The sequence below is a fragment of the Typopeltis vanoorti genome, chromosome 23, assembly GCF_054136105.1.
Source record: "Typopeltis vanoorti isolate ZY-2024b chromosome 23, IOZ_Tvanoo_1.0, whole genome shotgun sequence".
Taxonomy (NCBI): domain Eukaryota; kingdom Metazoa; phylum Arthropoda; class Arachnida; order Uropygi; family Thelyphonidae; genus Typopeltis; species Typopeltis vanoorti.
In genome coordinates this window covers 24,692,055-24,714,999 of record NC_143571.1, presented here as the reverse complement: position 1 = coordinate 24,714,999, position 22,945 = coordinate 24,692,055, and the positions used below count along the sequence as shown (strand labels likewise).

Here is a 22,945-nt window from a genome sequence, read left to right as displayed (position 1 = left end):
CTTGTGTTCATGTCATCATAATTTATCATCTCTAACTCCTTTTACAGCACTCTTTCCTCCATTTCTAAGCTTCTTGAACAACGTCCAAAATATCTTACCATCTTCTTGATATCTTTTTTTTTATGTTCTTGCCAAAGTCTCCCATGACTTTTGTTTAGCTAGTTTTACACAGTGTTTTGCTTTCTTACATTTGTCTCTGTATTCTCTAGAGCACAAGCTGAATTATTTGCCAGGAACTTTTGATATGCTTTCTTCTTTTCCTTCACTGCCTCTTCAACTTCCTGTGTCCACTATGGAGTTCTGATTTTTCTATCCTTGCAGACTACCTCACTACATGCCTCTCTAGGTGAATCAATCAGGATTTTCTTCAAGGCTTGCCAATGAATCTCCAAGGTTTGGTTCCTGTTCTCAAACTCTTTCATATTTTCTTCAATAATCTTTGTGTATTTTAGTCTACAGTTCACATCTGAGAGCTGCTCAACTTTTATTCGCTTTAAAACTTTCTTACATGTTATTCTTTTCAATATGAAATTCAATTTTATCCTGCTCAAGACTAAACAGTGATCACTTCCAATTTCAAATCCTCTGTATGCTCTGGTGTCCTGCACCAGGGAGAAAACATCACTATCAACAATAACATAGTCAATGAGACGTTTCTTATTCCTTGCTTCTTATCTCCATGTGCATTTGTGCACATTTTTATGTTGGAACACAGTGTTAATAATAACCAGTCCATGTCCTGAGCAGAAATATAACAGGTATTTGTCATTATTATGGCAAATAATAATAATTATTATTAGCTTTGCTCTTTTCTCCAAATTTTCCCAAAATATTTTTATATGTATGACAATCATTTCCTACTTTGCTATTTAGATCCCCAACAAGGACCAACTTTTCCTTTTTCATTGTGTCAGTTGCTTTTTCTAAAGCATCAAAAAATTCCTCCACTTCTTAGTAGAACCTTCTGTTGGACCATAGGCACAAATAAATCTCATTGTCCAATTCCCCATTCTGATGTTAGCCCACATCACTCTACTTGAGACTGCCTGCCATTGAAGAAGATTAGCCTCGTATTTTGTGTTGAATACTAAACCTACTCCTTCTTTTCCTTGATTGTCATTTCCTGAATGTAACATTTTGTATTTATTGCTCAGAAAGATCTCACCAGTTTTTGTCTTTTTTGTTTCAGTCACCCTATTATGTCGATCCAGTACTTATCTAATTCCTCAGCTAGCTCCATTTCTTTGCCATTCAGGCTTCTTATGTTGATAGTACCAATCTTTAACTCTGGTGATATTGAGTTGGGGTGTGCTTTCAGATTTGTTCCAGTAGCTGACTTTTCGTTGTTCGCCCTGGTTCCCTGGCGAAAACAAACAAAAGCAAGTGTAGATGTTGCGGCAGCAGCTGCTTTTCCTAAAGAATTTCAAGACTATGTAGAACAAGTAAGTTATTCTCCTGATCTTATTTTTTAATGTTGATGAGACTGGGCTCTACTGGAAAAAATTGCCATCATGCACCTTCATTTCCTGTGAAGAACGTTCCACTCCAGGTTTTAAAGCTGCAAAAGATAGGCTTACGCTTTTGTTGGGTGCAAATATCTCCGGAACTTTGAAGCTTAAAACCAATGTTGGTGTTCCATTCACAGACACCACGCGCCTTCAAAGGTCTAAAAGCCATGCTGCCAATCTACTGGAAATAGAACAAGAAAGCTTGTTACACAAGACGTTTTTATAGATCGGTACATAAATTATTTTTTTCTACCATGCTTCACTTCTGTAAAGAAAATAATTTGCCAGCCAAGGCATTGCTTCTCTTAGATAATGCCCCTGGACATCCTCAAAACCTTGCTGAAGTAAGAACACCATTGGATGACAAGGTTGTTTACATGCCCAAACACAACATCGCTTTTGCAACCGATGGATCAAGGGATTATATCAATCTTCAAAGCCTATTACCTCTGTATAACATTTATGGAAATGGTAAGAGTCTTGGACTTTAGGAAAAACTGTTAAAGACTATTGGCGGTCATTTGATATTTTGAAGGGCATTAACAACATCAAGGCAGCTTGGAACTAAGTGTCAGCAAAGTGTTTAAAAGGAGCATGACGAAAACTTCTTCCAGCATTTATGCACGACTTCAAGGAATTGGAGCAAGAGTAGAATGTTATTGAAGATGTTACCAAGCTTGCGCGAGAGGTGGAATTGGATGATATTACAGCTGAAGATGTGACAGAAGTCTTAGAGAGCCATGATAAACTGCTTTCCAATGAAGACTTAAAAGAATTAGCCGAACAATTGAGTCAACATCCAAAAAAGGAAAAAGAAAACGAAGAAGGTCCTCTGAGAGATATAAAAACGACAAATTTACAGCGTATCCTTGCAAGCATAGAGACAGAGTTCATCATTGACTGATGAACTCTGAGAAAATGGACCACGATTGGGAACGGAGTCCGAACGTAAAAAGGAGTGTAATCGCATCTATTCAACCTTACGCTGAACTCCTTAAAGAAAGAAAAAGAAAATCTAGGCAGTTAACATTGGATACTTTTTTCAAAAAATATGCAGGTGACCAGAAACTAGGAACTTCAACATAGAAATATGTAATATCTTTTCGAAGTTTCATATTTTTTGTATTTTGAATATAATTTTGTTTTGTTTTCGTTATTAATAATTTTATTTTAACAAATATATATGTATGTATTATCAAAGCTTTAAATATAATAATGTTACACATCCTTCATGTGCATATTTTTTGACTGCACGGAACATAACTTTGTACCTCCCATTAAAATTGGGTTCGTTTTACGCCGATTTGGTTTACGCCCGTTTTTTCAGGAACAGAAGTGGGGTGTAAACCGAGGCTGCATGTAGCACAGAAGTTGAGTGTTAACACACTCAACTTCTGGATAAAAACAACTTACGAACCATATGAAAAAGAAGTGGAAGCAGAGTTGGACCATAGTTTAGCTCTAGAAAGAGATCTGGCTATTTGGACATATTTTTGGGCACTAATTTAACACTTTCAAAAGCAGTTTTTGGAAGCACTGATAATTTTCATGCAGCTATTATGGCATTAAAATAAACAGAAAAAGAAACAGAAATTTGAATGAGAGCCAACTGCAATATGAGGGTTGTTTGAAAAGTTTGGTAAAAAAATAAGTTAACACATTTTTTCTGGAAAAAAATCACCTTTACTTCTCAACATAGTCTCCATCGAGGCCTAGACATTTGGTTGAGCGAGTTTCCAATTTTTTCATCCCATTTAAAAAGTAGGATTTGTCAAATTATGCAAAATAGTAATTGACAGCCTTGATGACATTCTCATTCTAAGAAAATTTTTTCCAAGCCAAATTTTTAAGTCTGGGGGACAAGAGGAAGTCACACGGGGTTAAGTCTGGAGTATACAGTGAATGTGGAACCAATTTGAATCTCAATTCGTGCAATTTTGCCATTGCAACAGCCGATGAGTGGGATGGTGCATTGTCTTGATGAAATAGCACTTTTTTGTGGACCAATCTTGGCCATTTTTATTTCAGTTCTTCTTTTAAATGGGCCAACAATGATGCATAATAGACTCCTGTTTTATCTTGTCTTACCATTTTCCAAATAGTCTATCATGATAATTCCTTGGGAATCCCAAAAAACAGTGGCCATCACCTTCCCAACTAACAAAACGGTCTTTGCTTTTTTTTCGGTGTTCTTTCTTCGGCATTGCCCACTGTTTTGACTGCTGCTTGGACTCAAGTGTGTAGTAGTGGATCCAACTTTCATCTGCAGCAGTATTTCCCAACGTTTTTTGGATCATGCCCCACCTCAACTCCTCAAAGATTTTGATGTTCCCCGTTACCGACAATGGTGAGTGTTTTGAGTATATCAGTGATGAGGTGACAAATGCAACATCATTTTCTAATTGTCCCCCCCCTCCCTGTGGGGCATACGCCCCACGTTAAGAAACACTGATCTACAGTCACGAATTGACACAAAAAATCCTGTGAATTGTGATTAAACATTGCCAAACACTGCGTCGAAATGTCTTTTCACATGTGTTTTTGATCGACAGTCAACAACTGCAGTACCCATCACACACAGTTATGAAAAATTTTTCGTGCAAGATATTATACACCCGTTCAGTTGAGATGCCTACAATCCCAGCAATCTCATGCACTTTCGCTTGGCAGTCTTCAATAACAATACAATGATTTTGAAAGTTTATTTTTCACTTGGTTAGAGTATAATAAATTTAGTTTAACTGGAAGGGCCACTACCCAGACTTAGTCTGGGTAGTGGTCCTTCCATTAATGCATAACATTAGACATATCCGCAAGGAGATGTGTTTTGCATTATAGGAGATACTGAGATAGGAGTGTTGGTAGCTTGCTCCACCTCTGCAACGAGTTGCCCTGGTATTGTACCACCTTAACCCAGTCCTGAAGATACTTTCAGGCGCAAACTTTGTTTGCTCACACTTGGATAAAGGATTAAACTAAATTTATTATAATACAATGATTTGTCAATCATTTCCTTTGTAGTGACCTCAGTCGAGCATCCGGAGCGCACTTCATCTTCGAGACTTATGACCACGTTTAAACTTATTTATCCAAAAATAAATAGTCTTTAATGCTGGTGCAGAGTCCCCATGAACTGTAACTAACTCAACTTTGATCTGAGCAGCCATCTACTTCTTCAAATGAAAGTGTTTTATCACTGCACAAAACTCTCTTTTTTTTTTCTCCATTTTTATGAAAAATGTGAACACGGTCATTTTAAATGTTTGCCAAACAAGAACTACATGCCGCATGTGGCTAAAATTTTACCAGGGGGTCATGAAAAAGATTATACGTAAAAATACTGGTATGAATGAATGAATTGTGTTGCCGTCTACTGGAAATTTACCAAACTTTTCAAACAACCCTTGTATGCTTGATTCTTCTCATTTACATCTCTTGAGTGACCGTGCTATTTTATATTAGCTCTCGTTACACAAGTTTTATTAATAACTGAAAATCCAATCTGAAAAACAGATTAAAAAGTGAAGACCCTTGTTAGAAATATTTCAATATTAAGTATATATCTATGTATACTTAATATTGAAATATTTCTTATTGAAATTTTAGCATGTGGCTAAAATTTTACCAGGGGGTCATGAAAAAGATTATACGTAAAAATACTGGTATGAATGAATGAATTGTGTTGCCGTCTACTGGAAATTTACCAAACTTTTCAAACAACCCTTGTATGCTTGATTCTTCTCATTTACATCTCTTGAGTGACCGTGCTATTTTATATTAGCTCTCGTTACACAAGTTTTATTAATAACTGAAAATCCAATCTGAAAAACAGATTAAAAAGTGAAGACCCTTGTTAGAAATATTTCAATATTAAGTATATATCTATGTATACTTAATATTGAAATATTTCTAACAAGTATTAATTTATAGTTCCAAAAATTAAGATTTTTTTCCCCCATTAAACTGAAAATTTATTATTAAGCATAAATACTTCACATCTCCTCTTAACTCTGGTGAAAATCTGAAAAATAAATCAGATTTTCACCAGAGTTAAGTTTCACCTTCTGCACATGTGTACACTGTGCTTGAATTCTTTGCACTGAAACAGAAATTAACTGAAGACTAATTAATCATAATCTACTGACATTTGAAGTGCTATAAAATATTTAATGCTTACCCCACAGTTTCTGCAATATCTTTTGTGGAATCCTGACCCAGGAAAACATGGCACGCAAATTTCTGTTTTAAAGGGTGCTTTGTAACAAAACCAAAGTATCTAATATAAAATAAACAGCCAAAATTTAAAACAGATTTAAAATTTAAAATACTCAAAGAAAAGTACAAATGCAATTTCAATAATGATTAAAACAGAAGCTCTGTTCTAACAGACACAAGATATAACAAAACTATCAACAGATTTCATAGTTATATAGCTTGACGGCAAACAAGAAAAATAGACTGTGTGATACTAAACTTACATAATTTCCATATGAGAAAGCTCTAAATGCAAACATTACACAAGCAAATTGTGTACACATGACACATACCTACAGATTTAAAGGATCTGAAAAAGTTTTAGATATCCTTCAATAATTCATCAAATACGAAAATTACATCTATTTTTTTTTTTCCCTATCACATCAAGATTCTTTTCAAAATATTATATTCTTCTATATTCAAATAAAATTGTTTAAAAAAAAATATATATATATATTGTAGTTATAATAAAGTTAAGAACATGTATCATCGAAGTGTCTAACATGTTTGCATCTAGACTTAACAAGAACGAAAATGATTCATAGTATGGGTATATGTACAGTCAGAACATTTATGCACACACCATCTTTGTTCTACTGCACATTTAATTTCCAGTGGATGAATGGCATCAAGAGGTTGTGTAAGCCACACAAAAATTTGTTTAAATATGTGGTTTGGTGGTGAAGAGGAAAAAAAGAGAACACGAAAGCATGGCAGTTGTCAGAAATGCATAATATGCATGCTTTTGGATGAAAGCAAGGAATCAAGATAAACTGTGGGACTTCTAAAATATGCCACACAAGCACAAGTTGAACTCAGGAAATGAATTCAAGTAACTAGAAGTCTCTACTTTTTTTTTTTTTTTTTTTTTGCTAGTGGTGAAAAATGAACCAATCATGGAAAGTATTGCTATTTTTGCCTGACCAAAGTGCAAGGCAACAATACCAGGAATAGAAAGAACATTTCCTGTCCAGATTTTCCATAAGCCAATATGGCCTATGACCAGTGTGTTTAATTTACTAACTACAATGTCTTAATATAATTGTTAGATCTGATTCAGAATGTGATGTTGAACCTATTTGCTCAAGGGACTTAGTGTTCTTCATACAGAAGCATGAGAATGAATTTATAACTGCTTTTTCATAAGAAAGTTCGCTAGTGTAAATAGATGTAGTGACATTTCCAGGCTTGTAACTTTTTTTTTTTTTAAATGTGATTCTCACTCACAAAAAGTTTACAACTTTTTGTGGGTGAGAAAGACCCTCAATCCATTCTACAAGTACTCTGGAGTATATAATATACCTTGCTCATGTGGTATTAGTTACGTAGGTCAGACCTCTAGAAGCTTTGAAACGAGAAAGAAAGAACACATAGGAACACATGACAGACAAGAATTTCAGGCCTTTCTTGCCATTTTGCCTCTACCAACCATCACAATGAGTGGGATAAGAGCATTATGCCCTATATAGAAGATAACTACCATTCAAGAACCTTCAAGGAAGCAGCTACAGTCGCCCGTAAAACTGAAAACCTAAACAAGAATCAAGGTCTAACCTTACCATAATAGTCAAGAAAAAATATCACACAAGTTGTAAACTTATTGTACATGTGTACTGTGAGTGGACTAAGGATGGATTCCTTTTTCTTTTTTTTTTTTTAATTATCTTTTACATAATTATGGAAACCCTGCACCAGAGATCAAGCATGGAACTTTTTTCCCCATTTCGGGTCTTTAATAAGCAAGACAGAGGTTTCACACTTCTGAAATACATCACACAATGAGCTTTGGGGTTTGAATCTCACTTACAGACAATCACAAACATCCATATCTCTGGTGAGATTCAAACCCAAAGCTTGTTGATTTAAGTAGGCCACCAAACCACCAAACAATGGAGGTTGTCCCATCATTTATCTAAAGGAAGTCAAGAGGTGTTCAGCTCTAAAATGGCAATACCCCTGCTTCCATCTCAGTTACAAATTCTATTCACCTAAAAGAAATTACAAAAATTTTGAACTTCTTGATAAAGTGAAATATAAATTGATGGTGAATTTGTGGAGATTTGAGAGAGGCCTAAAAGAGTGGTTAAAGAGACAAATCATTCCAGACTCAAAAAATATTCTCTGTAAAAGTTTAGTGGAGAAAACATTAAGTGCAATTTTACCAGAACAGGTTACTGAAGTAATTTAACATGTTCAAATCAGGACAATCATTACTATCTCACTGCCGCTCTAACCATCTGGTGGGGTGAGTGAAAACACTCTGCCCCAAGGCAGTTTTATCCTTGAATATCACCAAATATGCAACATATTGTGATGGCTCTTCAAAGGGAACCAAATCCGCTGGGGGGGAAGGACTAATGTGTATATTTCAGGATATATTAGAAAACAATAATTAAGGAGAATGCTATATATGGTTGGTATATCTGAATTACTAAATGGTGTAAATATATGAACTATCTTTAATAAGCCATGTGAGAATGAGAAATACAAGGGAGAGAAAGAACAGGTGTGAATAGAAATACTTTTATTACTGAAAAGAAATTATGTGTTGTGTGTCCTGTAAATTGGTGGGTGGAGGTTGAATAACATGTGATCCAATAAACTCTGAAAATAATGATGACATAAGTGCCTCTGTAGAGCAATTAGAAGAATGATGGTACGTTGCACCCTTCGATTAGAAAAGGCCTAAGTTCGATTCTCGTCGTGACGGGAGAATTCTTTATATGGACTTTTTCAATTGACAGTGAGTTAGCTAATCTCGTACTGAGGTAGCAGGGTTTTATAACCCAGAAACTCGGGTTTTTCATTCTGCATACAGACAAAAAATACTAGTTGTGGTGGTGGGCAGTAGATGGCGTTGATGTAGATGATTGGTAGTAGAGGTTCGGTGTAGTTAGTGGTGGAGGCGAAGAGTTGTATAGTAGGTGTCCTCCCACGATGAGTCTCCGGACTCCTTGGAGGTGTCACGAATAATAATGATAATAATTAAAAACTTATAAGGATAGAGAGAGAGAGATGTGTTCATGAAATATAAATAACCAACCAATAATAAATAGTAGATGTACACATTTGGTAGCCAAGTAAATACTATACGGAAGGAATGATCTACTTATCAGGTGATGGCACGTGTTGATTGATGGAGCAGCAACTCATCTTGTAAAATTTATATTTCACTTGATTTTCTAAGAATTTTCTTTTATTCACTGCTGATCAGTATATATTTCATCATCTAAGCAATTCAGGTATAGGCTTTTTATGTCCTGTTCCTGCTCTACAGATGAAGTTGGTCTTTCCATCTGAATCTTGGACGTCCACAGTCTCTTCTTCCTGTAGGTTTATATTTATATGCTAGTTTGGGAATCCTATTGTTATTCATCCTTTCTATGTGGTGTAGCCAATTTTGCTGAGATTCTTCTATTTCTCGTATGATGTTTTTTGTATCTAATTGTTCACTTATTTCTCTGTTTTTCTTTTCATCTAATCTGGTGAGTCCCAGAGAGGTCTTAAGAAACTTCATCTGTGCAGCTTCCAATCTTTGTCTATTTCTTTGTTTTAGAATCCAAGTTTCACTTCCAAATTTGAGAAATGGTTTAGAGGTCATATTATGTAATCTTGAGTTTCTTTAGTCATTTGTTTTCCAAAATTTCTTTTAATTATGCCATCCATTCTATTGTAAATTTGTAGTCTTGCTTCCAAATGTGAATCAGTATTATATTGTGAGATTATATTTCCTCATCATCATCAAATTCCTGCCATGTACCCTCAAGGGGTGTACAGGATATGACAGTACTATATGAAAAAATTACATCATTATTAACTTCCTATCTACAATTTTCCTCCAAATCAGTCTGTTACTTGTCAAGACTCCAACATTATCAGATCTTATATTTTTATTGTCTAAGGCACTTTGTACCGTATCAATCCACCTATATCTTGGTCTTCCTCTGGGTCATTTTCCTGCCAACCTGGCAGAGAACACTTGTTTTGCTAATCATTCCTCGCCCTTTCTGTTTAAGTGACCATACCACCTGAGATTAGCTCTGCTAACGCATTCCTGGATGCTGACAATGTCAAGTTCTTTCCTAATATCCTCATTTTTAATGTGATATTGCCATTGATGCCATCTGTTCACGCCTCTAATCTTTCTCAGGACTCTCATATCTGCGGTCTCTAGTCTTTGGTCAAGTGTTTTACTTCTGACCCAGCTCTCAGATCCATAAGTTAAAACTGGTTTGAACACTGTCTTGTATACAGCTAATTTAGTGTTCCGACTAATTTCTCTCTTATTCCATATGAATTTATTCAATTGACTTCCACCATACCAGCTTTGCTGATTCTGTTGTCTATTTCTATATTTAATTTACTATCTTCAGTAAAAATCGTGCCTAAGTAGCTGAAATGTTTTACTTGTTCCACAGTTTCTCCAATTACAACACAGTTGACATTTTCAATGATTCTGCCTATTTTCATTGTCTTTGTCTTTTTATTGCTGACCTTCATACCATATCTATTACAACAGCAATTGAATTTAGTCAGAGAATCTTGCAGACTTGTAGCGGATTTATTTAGAAGTATAACATCATCTGCATAAAGCAAAGAGCTGACATTAACATCTCCAATTTTGATATCAGGTTTAATACCACTTTCCTTCATAATGTGATCCATATAGATAATGAATAACAGAGGGGATAATGTACATCCTTGTCTCACACCAGATTTAACATTAAACCATCTTCCTCTACTTCCTTCAATTCTAACTGCTGACTTACAACTCAAATAAAGACTAAGTATTGCTTGATATAATGCCCCATTGACACCATATAACTGCAGCATATTGAATAGCTTCTCTCTTGGCACCTTGTCATATGCCTTTTCCAAATCGACAAAACTTAAATACAGATCTTTGTTATATTCACATGCTTTCTCGACTATTTGTCGTAAAGTGAAGATCTGATCCTGACCGCCTCTATTTGGCCTGAATCCAGCTTGTTCTTCACCAAGCTTTTCTTCCACAATTCTTCTCAACCGTTTCTCAAGTATACTTGCATAGTTCTTGCCAGGAACACTCAGTAGGGAAATACCTCTGAAATTCTCACATTCAGTTTTATTTTCCTTTTTATATATGGGTACTATGAGAGCTCTACTCCAATCATCGGGAATTCGTCCCTCTGTACAGGCTTTCTGAACTATGCAGTGCAGCCACTGTAAGACTTTTATACCACCATACTTCAGCATTTCTGGTCGAATATCATCTACTCCTGCTGCCTTTCCACATTTCAAGCCTTTGATGGCTTTTTCTACTTCAAGTATGGATATGTATTCCTGACTGCATGCCTGGTCAGTGTTTTTTTTATCACTGTGGTGTCATCACTGCTTGTTTCATTTAGCAGTTTTTCAAAGTAATTACTCCATACTTCAAGGATATCTTTTTCTACCGTTTTCATGTCACCTTTATCATCTCTAACTACTTTTATAGCACTCGTTCCTCCATTCCTAAGCTTCTTCAACAACCTCCAGAATATTTTGTCACCTTCTTGATATTTATTTTCTATATTCTTGCCAAAGTCCTCCCATGACTTTTGTTTAGCTAGTTTTACACACTGTTTAGCTTTCTTACATTTGTCTCTGTATTCTGTAAGAGTAAAAGCTGACTTATTTGCCAGGAACTTTTGATATGCTTTCTTCTTTTCCTTCACTGCCTCTTTAACTTCCTGTGTCCATCATGGAGTTCTGATTTTTTTTCTCCTTGCACACAACCTCACCACATGCCTCTCTGGTAGAATCAATCAATGTTTTCTTCAGAGTTTGCCACTGAATGTCCAAGGTTTGATTCCTGTTCTCAAATTCTTTCATTTTCTTTTCAATAATCTTTCTGTATTTTAGTCTAAAGTTCACATCTGAGAGCTGCTCAACTTTTATTCGCTTTAAAACTTTCTTACATGTTATTCTTTTCAATATGAAATTCAATTTTATCCTGCTCAAGACTAAATAGTGATCACTTCCAATTTCAAATCCTCTGTACACTCTGGTGTCCTGCACCAGGGAGAAAACATCACTATCAACAATAACATAGTCAATGAGACTTTTCTTATTCCTAGCCTCTTCTCTCCATGTGAATTTCTGCACATTTTTATGTTGGAACATGGTGTTAGTAATAACCAGTCGATGTCCTGAGCAGAAATCCAACAGATATTTGCCATTATTATTAGCTTTGCTCTTTTCTCCAAATTTTCCCAAAATATTTTTGTATGTCTCACAATCATTTCCTACTCTGCTATTTAGATCCCCAACAAGGACCAACTTTTCCTTTTTCATTGTGTCAGTTGCTTTTTCTAAAGCATCAAAAAATTCCTCCACTTCTACCTTTCAAGAACCTTCTGTGGGACCATAGGCACAAATAAGTCTCATTGTCCAGTTCCCCATTCTCATATTTGCCCACATTACTACTTGAGATTGACTGCCATTCAAGAAGATTAGCCTCATATTTTGTGTTGAATACTATGGCTACTCCTTCTTTTCCTTAATTGTCATTGCCTGAATATAACATTTTGTATTTATTGCTCAGAAAGATCTCACCAGTTTTGGTCTTTTTTGTTTCAGTCACCCCTATTATGTCGATCTGGTACTTATCTCATTCCTCAGCTAGCTCCATTTCTTTGCCATTCAGGCTTCTTACGTTGATAGTACCGATCTTTAACTCTGGTGATGTTGAGTTGGGGTTTGTTTTCAGATTTGTTCCAGTAGCTGACTTTTCGCTGTTCGCCCTGGTTCCCTGGCAAAAACAACGGGGGCCTTGTTTAACCGGGCGAAGCCCCAGCCGGCATGAAATTTTGTCATGTTGTACCATCATTTTTTATTTTGGTTTAACCAATAAGAATACAATTTGGTCGGCTAAATCCCAAATTGCCAGCCCATCCTCGTTCGTTCAGTATCAAAGTAGATACCCAACAGGGTGCACCACGAGAAGGTGAGGATTGGACATTAGGTCAGAAGCCCTGGTCGGTTCTCGCATTCCTTGAAAGGCTATGTGGAGGTCTCCTCTCAGTTATACAGCTTTGACCCATAAGCACCCCATTTCCTAAGTATTTGAATTCTGTAACTTGTTCTATTATTTTATTGTTAAGCATAAGTTTGACATTTTGAATGGTGTTTCCACACATTGCCATAGCTTTTTTTTTGTTTCTGAGATTTTCATTTAAAATTTTTTTGCTATTTCATTTAGATGGTTATTTGCAATTTGGAGTTTATCTTCTGAATTCGACATCAACATGTTCGCTGACACCTACGAGTATACTCATAGTTGGTATATGAGCCACACAAGCCAGCTACGAGTATACTTGTATGCCGCTTACCACCGGCAACGATGTTCCCCGTACTGACCTTGAAGAAGTGCAAATGCTTGGCTTGTGGAGCTAGCAGCAAAACTGTGTATACTCATAGATGGAGTACACTCTGCACAAGCCAACTACAAGTATACTCTTATGTTGATTACTGCCAGGAACGAGATTATCATACTGACCTTGCAGAAGTGAAATTGCTTGGCATATGGGAACAAACTATGCCGAAGTAGCGTGGCAGCGAACGTGTTAATACTTGATCATTTGCATAAAGTACTGTATCTAGCTGTTTATTATTTGTTAGTTTAATTCCATCTTTGACAGTTATTTTCCATTCTTTTAGGATTCTGTTGGGGATAAGCCACAACCTTGTCTTACTCCTTTATTTATAGTTCTGGTAATGTTCCATCTGTAAATTTGATGCAAATTTTTGTTTCTCTGTATAGACTTTTTATTGCTTTAATTTAGGAGGTGTTTTATCACCATGTAATATTTTCCAGAGCAGATTTCTGTTCAAGTTATCATACACCTTTTCATAGTCAATAAACAGAAGAAATGTGGGCAGGTTAAATTATTTTCTTTTTTCTATGATCTGTTGCATTGTGAAAGAGACATCTGTGCATCCTCTCCCTCTTCTAAAACCACATTGTTCTTCTTGTAAATAATTTTTTGTATATTTAATTAGTCTGTTCTTTAAGATGTTTGCATATAGTTTAGATGCTGTTATTAAGAGAGTAATGCCTCTGTAATTCCCACATTTGTCCTTGGGATCTGTTTTGTGAATATTTGTTACTACTCCAGTTTCTCATTCTTTTGGGATCTTTTGATATTTCCAGATATTATTGAAGAGTTTAAGTAGGTTATCTTTTAAGCTATTGTCTGCATATTTAAGGAGCTCTTGCTAGTTGCTCTAATGTAGCAGCTGTGTACAGATGTATATTCCTGAGGATGACTTTGATGTGAAAGTCGAAATATAGAATTTTATTATTAAAGTTTTTATCTCAAAAAACTGTTGACTCCATAAATCAAATATAATAAAAGAAAGAATGACTGTGGAAAAATAACGTTACTTTCTTTTCTTACTTATTATTCTTTCAATTTTTTTTAAATACAAAAATATAAATAAATATAAAATAAAATTGAAAGAATAAAGCTAACAAACTTATATAAAAAAATCCAAGGAAGATTAATAATTAATTATATCAGCTAATCAGAATATTCTTATAAGATCTCATTCCTCTACCTTACTTTTAGTCTTGACACTTTAAAATTACATTCGTAAAATTAATGTATTCTTTTATTAGTTTCACCTATGATATTTGGCCTAAGTTCCTTTATATATGGTTAGCATATCCCCATTTGAACCCCAATGGGCCAGGGGTTCGAATGGGGATAATTGAATTCCGCCTAGGACATGGATGTTTGTGATTGTACTACTAACCATTTACTATATGTACCGCTGTAACCTGTGTACTGGCACAATATGACCTTTGCTGTCTTTGCACTATAAAAATCAAATTAAACCCATAGACCTAAAAAATTACCACTTGGCTTCTTATACCTGCATCCATAGTTTGCTTGGTCCAGATGGGCAACTTTCTCTTTTCCTTCTCTAGGTACACTCACAAAGTCCAAACCCAAAACACACATTTACACCCTTTGGCAGATGCATCACTGCTCAATGTCTGCATGTTCTAGCTGAACTAATTCTCTCTCTCTCACACACACTGACATTCTGTCTTAGATCTGAACCCAATAAATGATTTCTTGAGAATTTGATGTCAAATTCATTTAAGTAAAGTCCATCCCTCTTATACACATCTTATCTGCCTTCAAATTCACTTCCAAAACCTCATACCCATTTCTAACAGCCTGCATAATTACTCACTGGCTATCACAGCCCTCCTTCTTACCTCAGTAAGAAACCAACAATTTTCACTCTCTCACTTTTCTTTCTCCCTTCTTCCAACAGTCTTTCTGCTCTCTTATGTTATATTTGTTGTTACTTAAATCATTAGCTCCAACAAGCATAACCATCTTTTTACATTTGTCACATCTTTACCACCAATAGTGGTGATGCCACTGACAAGCGTACAAATTTCATTATCAAATCACCGTACTATACTTTATATTATAAAGCATCACTAAACTTTAGCAATGTCGTAATGGTGACAAAGACAATGCACTGAGTTGATGATGGTTTTCTAGTTTAAGAACTACACATTTTGGTTAACAAATGCGTAGTTGACTTGACAATTTTAGAGTTTAACAATTATGGATTTGCAGACCAAAACAACTTAGGTAGTTGTTAAACTAGAAACAAGTCAACTTAGAAAAAAAATCTTTAAGAATTTATATATATATATATATTTTTTTTTTACTTTAATAGACTATGAATCTGCATACATTGTAAAATTGCATACAGTTTGAAGTAGATAAGTGCATGCACAGTCAGTCAAGAAGCAGCATAATTCATAGCAACAGCTGGAAAGTTTTTGTTGTAATGAGAGAATCGAATAGACTTTAGAAAAAATAAAAGAACAGAATTGGAGATTAATAGATTTATCTAAAAGAAGGATGTTTGAAAAAAGTTATTTCCTTTAGTAACAGGACTAGTATTGATGTCCATACAAAGTGAATGCACATATTTTGAATTAAAGATAGAACAACAACATAAATTCATATTTGTAAATTTAGAGACACAAAAACGCACGTGTTGAACAGATTATTTTATTAATTACTAATAAAATAAACTTCACGTTTCGACCCCTGTATCGAGGTCATTATCAGAAGAATACAAGTATATAAGGAACCAAGCTACATGCTCATGCCCTGTATACCGGTAAACTAAATCTACGTAGTTAATTGATCTTTTTCCCTAGCCTGACCTCTAGTGATAAAAAAAAATAATAAAATAAATAAATAAATACAACTACAATAAACTGCTCAAGTCCTCATGTATTAACATATTGACCGCCGTATGAATCAAATACGATTCACACTACATTTTTTCAATGCGTTGCGTGAATCATATTTGATTTGCATAAAGATTTTTCTTTCAGGCCGAGTAGTTCACCTGTGATTCATATCTAAATGAAATGCTTATGGATAATGGAAATGTGGGGCCTGGTAAACAGGTTTATATAGTTAGTGCAGTAGCATTTCAACTACATGTACAACAGGTGGCCTATTATAGGGGTTTTATTTTTACCTGATTTAGGCCAATTTCTAATGTTCAATAAAACAAAAACAATGGTGCTAAATATTTATTTATAATATATGTCATTATAAATGTGTCTTAGAAGACAAGAAACATAGGCTTTTACCTGATCGGATAGATCAATAAAACTTTTGCTTTTGTTATATATAGTCCATAATAGCTTCTGGCTTTTGCACTTCATTACCATTTATTTCTGTAAGGGATTTAATTTTGTTTGTGTGTTTTGTTGATAACATAAGCACTTCACGTTTATTGCACCATTTTATTACCACCACGCCTGTGTCACTTTCTTTACCAATTATTTCACTCTTTTTCAAATTCTTCTGGGTAACATTCTGTGGAATTCTCTTTTGATTTTTTCTCAAAGTGCCTACAAGGTGTGTTTGTCTATTCAAAAGTTTGTGCGCTAATTCAATACTGGTATAATAATTATCTACAAATATTGTGTGTCCATTGTCAAGTAGATTCTCACAAAGTCTCATAACAATTGAAGTTGGAACACTGTTAGTAGTATTGGTCTTTTCTGTGCCAAGTTTGTGTCATTTATTCTTGATGTACTGACGAAAGGCAAGACGGCATCGGAAAGGAACTAAAGTTTCATCTACACAAATATTACTCGAAGGTGTCATTATTTTCTGGAAATTTTTTCTTATATGATTGATGAGAGGTGTAATTTTATAAAGTCTTTCAGAAGTATTTCCACCCTCATTGTCTGTGAAGTGCCAGTTACTGAGAATAAGATTGAACCGATTCCTTGACATAACTTGTTTGATTTCTGTAGAATAGAGGATGTTATTCGACCAATAACACTCTAATTTTGGTATCTGCATTAAACCAAACCAAATTTGCAGACCCTAAAATATCTTCATTTCATTGGGATTTGTGTTTTTCCACTTTCTTATCCTTGCTTTTGGTAAAATTGTCTTACTGAGTTTTTGAAGAGCATATCTGTTAGTTTCTTGCACCATTAGGTCCAGCAGTCCTTCATCAACAAACATAAAAAAGAAGTCTACAGGCTGTTTATCGTGCATTTCTTCAATAACATTTTGTTTTAGATTATCACCTGTAATTTCATTCCATTGTAGGTCGGTTGAATTCACATTTCCAAGTATTTCATCTGAGGAAGAATCATTAGTCAAATGTAAATTTCTTTTATCATCATCATCAATTGTTTGTTCTACAGAATGCGCAGCGGTAAACTGAGATGTACTAGGAGCAAAAACGTCGGTATTACTAGTTGTAGATACTTCTATTCTCTTTCTAGCAATGAGAGAATCAGAATCTGAAGACACAGAACTAAGATCACTTCCGTTGTAACTTTCTGACAAATATTCGCATGGTTCGTCATCACATAGAACTACATTTATCAAGGCTTCTAAATGACGTTGTTCTTTTTCGTAGTTTCCCATATTAGGGCAATTTATAACAAATTTATTCCACCAGACAAAACACTGAATGCATATAACTGTTCGTACACATCATAGATATGCAAGTTTGACCTTGTGTGAAGTGCGAATCACGTGTGCACCACTTGGCCCAGTCAGTAAAAAAATTCTTCTCAGGCCGTGCGGTGCACATGTGATTCACACTTAACAAATCTATTTAGCTGCATGAAATAGATAAAAAATCATAAAATATGATTATTTTAAGTTACTTCCAGCAAATTGTAAAACAAAAAGAATTTGGCCCGGGGATCACAAAATTTTTTAACATTATGGCGGTTAACGTGTTAATATTCTTCTGGATAGTTCTGATTGTTATAATATGATTTCTTTCAGTTACGTTGAATGTTACAAACACTTCACCAGGTTGTCTTCTTGTAGTGGGATTTTTCTATGGCCAGTTTAGGTTGTTATACAGGTTGTAGATGGGTCCTCCACATTCTTGAAATGGTTAGGTCATCATTTTTGTTGAGATTTGGGTTGTGTTTAAGCATTTCACATGACTCTTTAAATTTTCTCTCAAACCAGGTTTTGGTGTGGTGTAGGGACTTGGTAATTTTCCAATCAAATTTGATTTGAAAATTACCAAGTCCAATCAGAACTATCCAGAAGAATATTAATACATGAGGACTTTAGCAGTTTATTGTAGTTGTATTTATTTATTTTTTTTTTATCACTAGAGGTCAGGCTAGGGAAAAGGATTAATTAACTACGTAGATTTAGTTTACCAGTTTGTATGAACATGTAGCTTGGTTCCTTATACACTTGTATTCTTCCGATGATGACCTCGAAACAGGGGTCGAAACGTCAAGTTTTATTTTATTAGTAATTAATAAAATAATCTGTTCAACACGTGTGTTTTTGTGTCCCTAAATTTACAAATATGAGTGCTGATCTCCGTGTAACCTTAAAAGAAAGAAACACAAATTGTTCTAAAGGGGAAAAAAATTAGTTTTCTATACAGTGTTTTGTTCATGTGATATTTTGCACAATTTAAGATTTGCTGCAATAAAATATACTAAAGACAAGGAAGAAATAACTTTCTCAAGACATAAACAATTCATGAAGTGAAGAGGTGTTTACACTAATTCAGAGTTCTGTGTCAAGGTTGTTTCTTTATGGATGTTTTCTGAAGCAAGGTAACTCTATGGTAAAATTTTTATACTGAAGCTGGCTGAGGTAGGACCTGCTTATTCTTTCAGTTAAAAGATTCCACTCCGAAGATGGGTACTTGTTTGAATTAAAAGCAATGAATTCTCATTTGTACTGACTGCATGTACATATGATTGTAGTAGAAAATAATATTTTGTAAATCTTAAAAGATTAACAAAGGGTTTTGCTTTGTCAAACTTATTGTGTGTGTGTGTGTGTGTGAGAGAGAGGGGGGGGGGTATTTCTTATTAAGTATTTTAATCAATTTTATGTAATAAATATGTACAAATTTATATTTGTATAATTATAATTTTTATATTATTTAAACAATGATTAATAATTGAGAAAATTATTATTCTTTTAAGATAAATCAATTTAGATATCAAAAAGAAACCAATATCTCATTTTATTAACCTTTTAAGTACCAAGGAAAATTTATACATGCTGAATTTGTCAACCAATGCTGAATAGATAGGCCTACAACTGTTTCCCCTTAACAGTCACTGATTGGGAAGCATCATATTATTCCTCAAATTTATACTGGCTACAAACACAAGTTGTTACATGGCATTATGCACCTTGCCCCTGCCTGTGTCCATTGACTTTTTTTCAAGCAGTGCACACACACACAGACACACACACACACACACACACACTGCTTGGGGAAAAAAAAGTCAATGTATACTCGCACACACTGCTTGGAAGAAAAAAATAGTCAATGTGCACACACACACACTGTCCGGAAAGAAGTCAACGGACACAGCAGGGGCAAGGTGCATAATACCATGTAACAACTTGTGTTTGTAGCCAATATAAATTAGAGAAATATGATGCTTCCCAATCAGTGCAACTGTGTTGTTAAGGGGAAACAGTTGCAGGCCTATCTATTTAGCACTGGTTGACAAATTTGGCCATCCCAAATCAACAATCAGTGATACCATATTGAGATGGAAATGCAGGGAGTCAACTGCAAGTGATACCCACTCACTGAATGTGACTGTAAGTGCTACGAATGACAATATGTAAATACTGCAATTCATTGGCTGACATTTGAATGTGGAGTTCTGGGCATCAACTGAAACATGAATCTGTGCAACAAAACATTCAGAAGCAAGGCTCACAGGATGGGTTCCATGGGAGGATTGCAACGTGCAAGCCCCATATTACTTGAACCAACATGCGAAGTCATCTTCAGTGGTGTAAAGAGCATGTATGGTAGGACATGGAAATTTGGAAAGCTGTGTTATAGAGTGATGAATCATGCTACACCCAGTATTGAGCAGACTGGCAGGTGTGGGTGTGGTGGATGCCTAGTGAATGTCTTACAAGAGTACATAACCCCAACTATGAAATTCAGAGGTAGTTGCACAATAGTATAATCCTGTTTTTCCTGGTTTGGCCTTGGACCTCTGTGGTGCCACAAACATTGAACTCCGAGAGGTATCTGAACATTTTGGACAATGCAATGCTTCCTCCTATCTAGCATTTGTACAGAACTGACCATTGTCTCTTTCAGCAAAACAATGCACTGTGTTCTAAGACTACTGTTGTAACTGCTTGGTTTGTGGTCATGAACATCATCATCATACCGGACTGGTCTCCACAGAGCCCTGATTTCAACCCTACTGAACATCTGTGGGATGAATTGGAGCATCGGATGAGGTCAAGGGACATCTAGATACACTTGTCACACATCTTCCTTCTGGCAGTATTTCCTTCATGTTTACTGTAAGCCAACACATATGTGCCAATATATACACATAAATTGTTACTACCACTCAACACAAAAAACTAGGTGTCATTAACACACTAAAAAACAAGGCTTTAAAGATTTGCTCTAGTGAGCAAGCACTTACACATGAATTAAAATTTATCACCCAATATCTTTCTGAAAAATGGCTATAGTAAAAATACTATCAACAAAATTCTTCACAAGACTCCACTTGAAAACAAAGTACAGTAGATTACATAAAATTGTAACTATTCCATACATTGATGCCCCGAATACCCTACATAGAGTTGACTGGAAAGTCATCTGTTCTTTACATCACACCAAAACATGGTATGAGCACAAATTTAAAGAGGTCTGCGAAATTCTTATCCACCACCCTAATCTTAACAATAATGATGGTCTAAAATCCCAAGAATATGGATGGTACATATTCTACCAGTATAACCTTTTTGGACTAAGAATTAATTATAATTAGGACTGCAGTAACATAGGATCTTAGCTTTAATGTTATAAAAACTTACCGTATTTTCCGATGTATAAGACCCAAGAAATTTAATACAATTTTCTGTAAAAAACCTAAAACCTAACACAAAATATCTGAACATGTCAACTCAATACTGATAAACATCGGTAACTGATTACTCGGATAAGATATTATGAAACTTGAATAGGGACTCCCCGTTCTTAGCCAATGATGCACTAGAAGTCATGTGAAGGTCACGCATCAATTTGATTGCACCATTAACTGCCTACAAAGATCTTGGAACATAAAAGGGAGTGCGTATGAATTTGAAAAGAGGAAACAATCTTTACCTTCATTATATAAGATGCACCCCATTTTTAAGATGAATTTTTAAGGTAAAAAAGTGCATCTTATACACTGGAAAATATGGTATGTTAAATTACTGATTAGGCCGCCAATTTTGCTATTAATATGAATTTGTTCTCTGATGATGTTATAAATAGGATATAGTTTTGATGGAGCATTTTTTTTTTTCCACTAGAGGTCAGACCAGTAGCATAATAGCTGATAAAATCATTGTCACTTACTTTGGAACACTGTTTTGAAAATGTAATATAGCTTCTCTTTGTGTGTGTGTTAAAAATAGATTAAATGACTATAAGCCGAGAGATAAAAATAGAAACACTATTTGAATTAAGTTGCAAAAACTCGATGTAGCTTGGAAATACCAAAGCGCTTTTACATCGATTTTTAAAGGGGCCAAGTCCCACGAGAACTGTAAATAACCTTGTTTGTTTCTATGTTTTTTAGACTAGATATTTTTGTAAGTAACCCTATGGGAATTAATTGTATTTAATCCTTTAACTAAAGTTTCTAGAATGTCAAAAACAAAGGCAATGCTTTGTCATCGGAACTTTGTGTAATAAAGAGCACAAGAAACTTGTTTACTATTAAGTGGTGTAAAAGTTGTTTACTTATATATAAAGAGCACAAGAAAAGTTGTTTTCGATAAAGTGTGTGTAAGAGGTGGTTGCAGGTTCTGTGCACGAACACCTTCAAAGTTAGTTTCAGAGAAATTTCCACAGCCTGACAAGACAAGGAAAATATCAAAGAGGTCTGCTGCCCGACAAGACAAGGAAAAAAGAGCACACAGAGGAGAAAAAAGAACGGGCTGGCTTTAACAAAAGGATCAAGGAGAACTGCTGATTTCTTCGGGGTTAACAACCCTTGGTGCAAGGTGCTGAGAAGGGAAATTAAAAGAGGACTGAGCCGAACATTGGGAGGCAGTCTCCGGTACAGAACCAGAGGAGAATCCAGGTCCAGTTGCTGACAGAGGGGAGCCAAGATCTAGTTGCCGAGAGAGCAGAGGCAAAGAGCTGTTATCGAAGAGAGCCAGAGAAAATTTGGGAGAACAGTCGATGCCAAGTGCCGTCGGATGTCCTAAGTCAACGGAAGCCAAAAGCTGCAGAAAGATCTTCAAGCCTGAATGCTGAAACTTCTTGCCTGAACTTTTGAGCGCCGGGAAAATTGCAGTCCAAGACCCACCAAATATTCCTCTAATGTATAGCATTTTTGTAATCTTTTTTTATCTTTCATGATATTATTATAGTCGGAACACTAAATTAGCTGTATACAAGACAGTGTTCAAACCAGTTTTAACTTGTGGGTCTGAGAGCTGGATAAGAACTAAAACACTTGACCAAAGACTAGAGACTGCAGATATGAGAGTCCTGAGAAAGATTAGTGGCACGAACAGATGGCATCAATGGCAATATCATATTAAAAATGAGGATATTAGGAAAGAAACTGACATTGTCAGCATCCAGGAATGCGT

At 35.2% G+C, this 22,945-nt stretch overlaps 1 protein-coding gene across 3 annotated transcripts in view; it reads right to left on the bottom strand.

The window, feature by feature from the left end:
* The window catches only part of LOC150093696 (JNK-interacting protein 1-like), a 308,320-nt gene that overhangs the window by 13,015 nt on the left and 272,360 nt on the right, over positions 1-22,945 (bottom strand). For all 3 annotated transcript variants that reach the window (XM_090412576.1, XM_090412575.1, XM_090412577.1), the window contains one exon: positions 5,686-5,784. In XM_090412576.1, the coding sequence (XP_090268702.1) occupies positions 5,686-5,784 (99 nt within the window). The remainder of the gene's footprint in view (positions 1-5,685; positions 5,785-22,945) is intronic.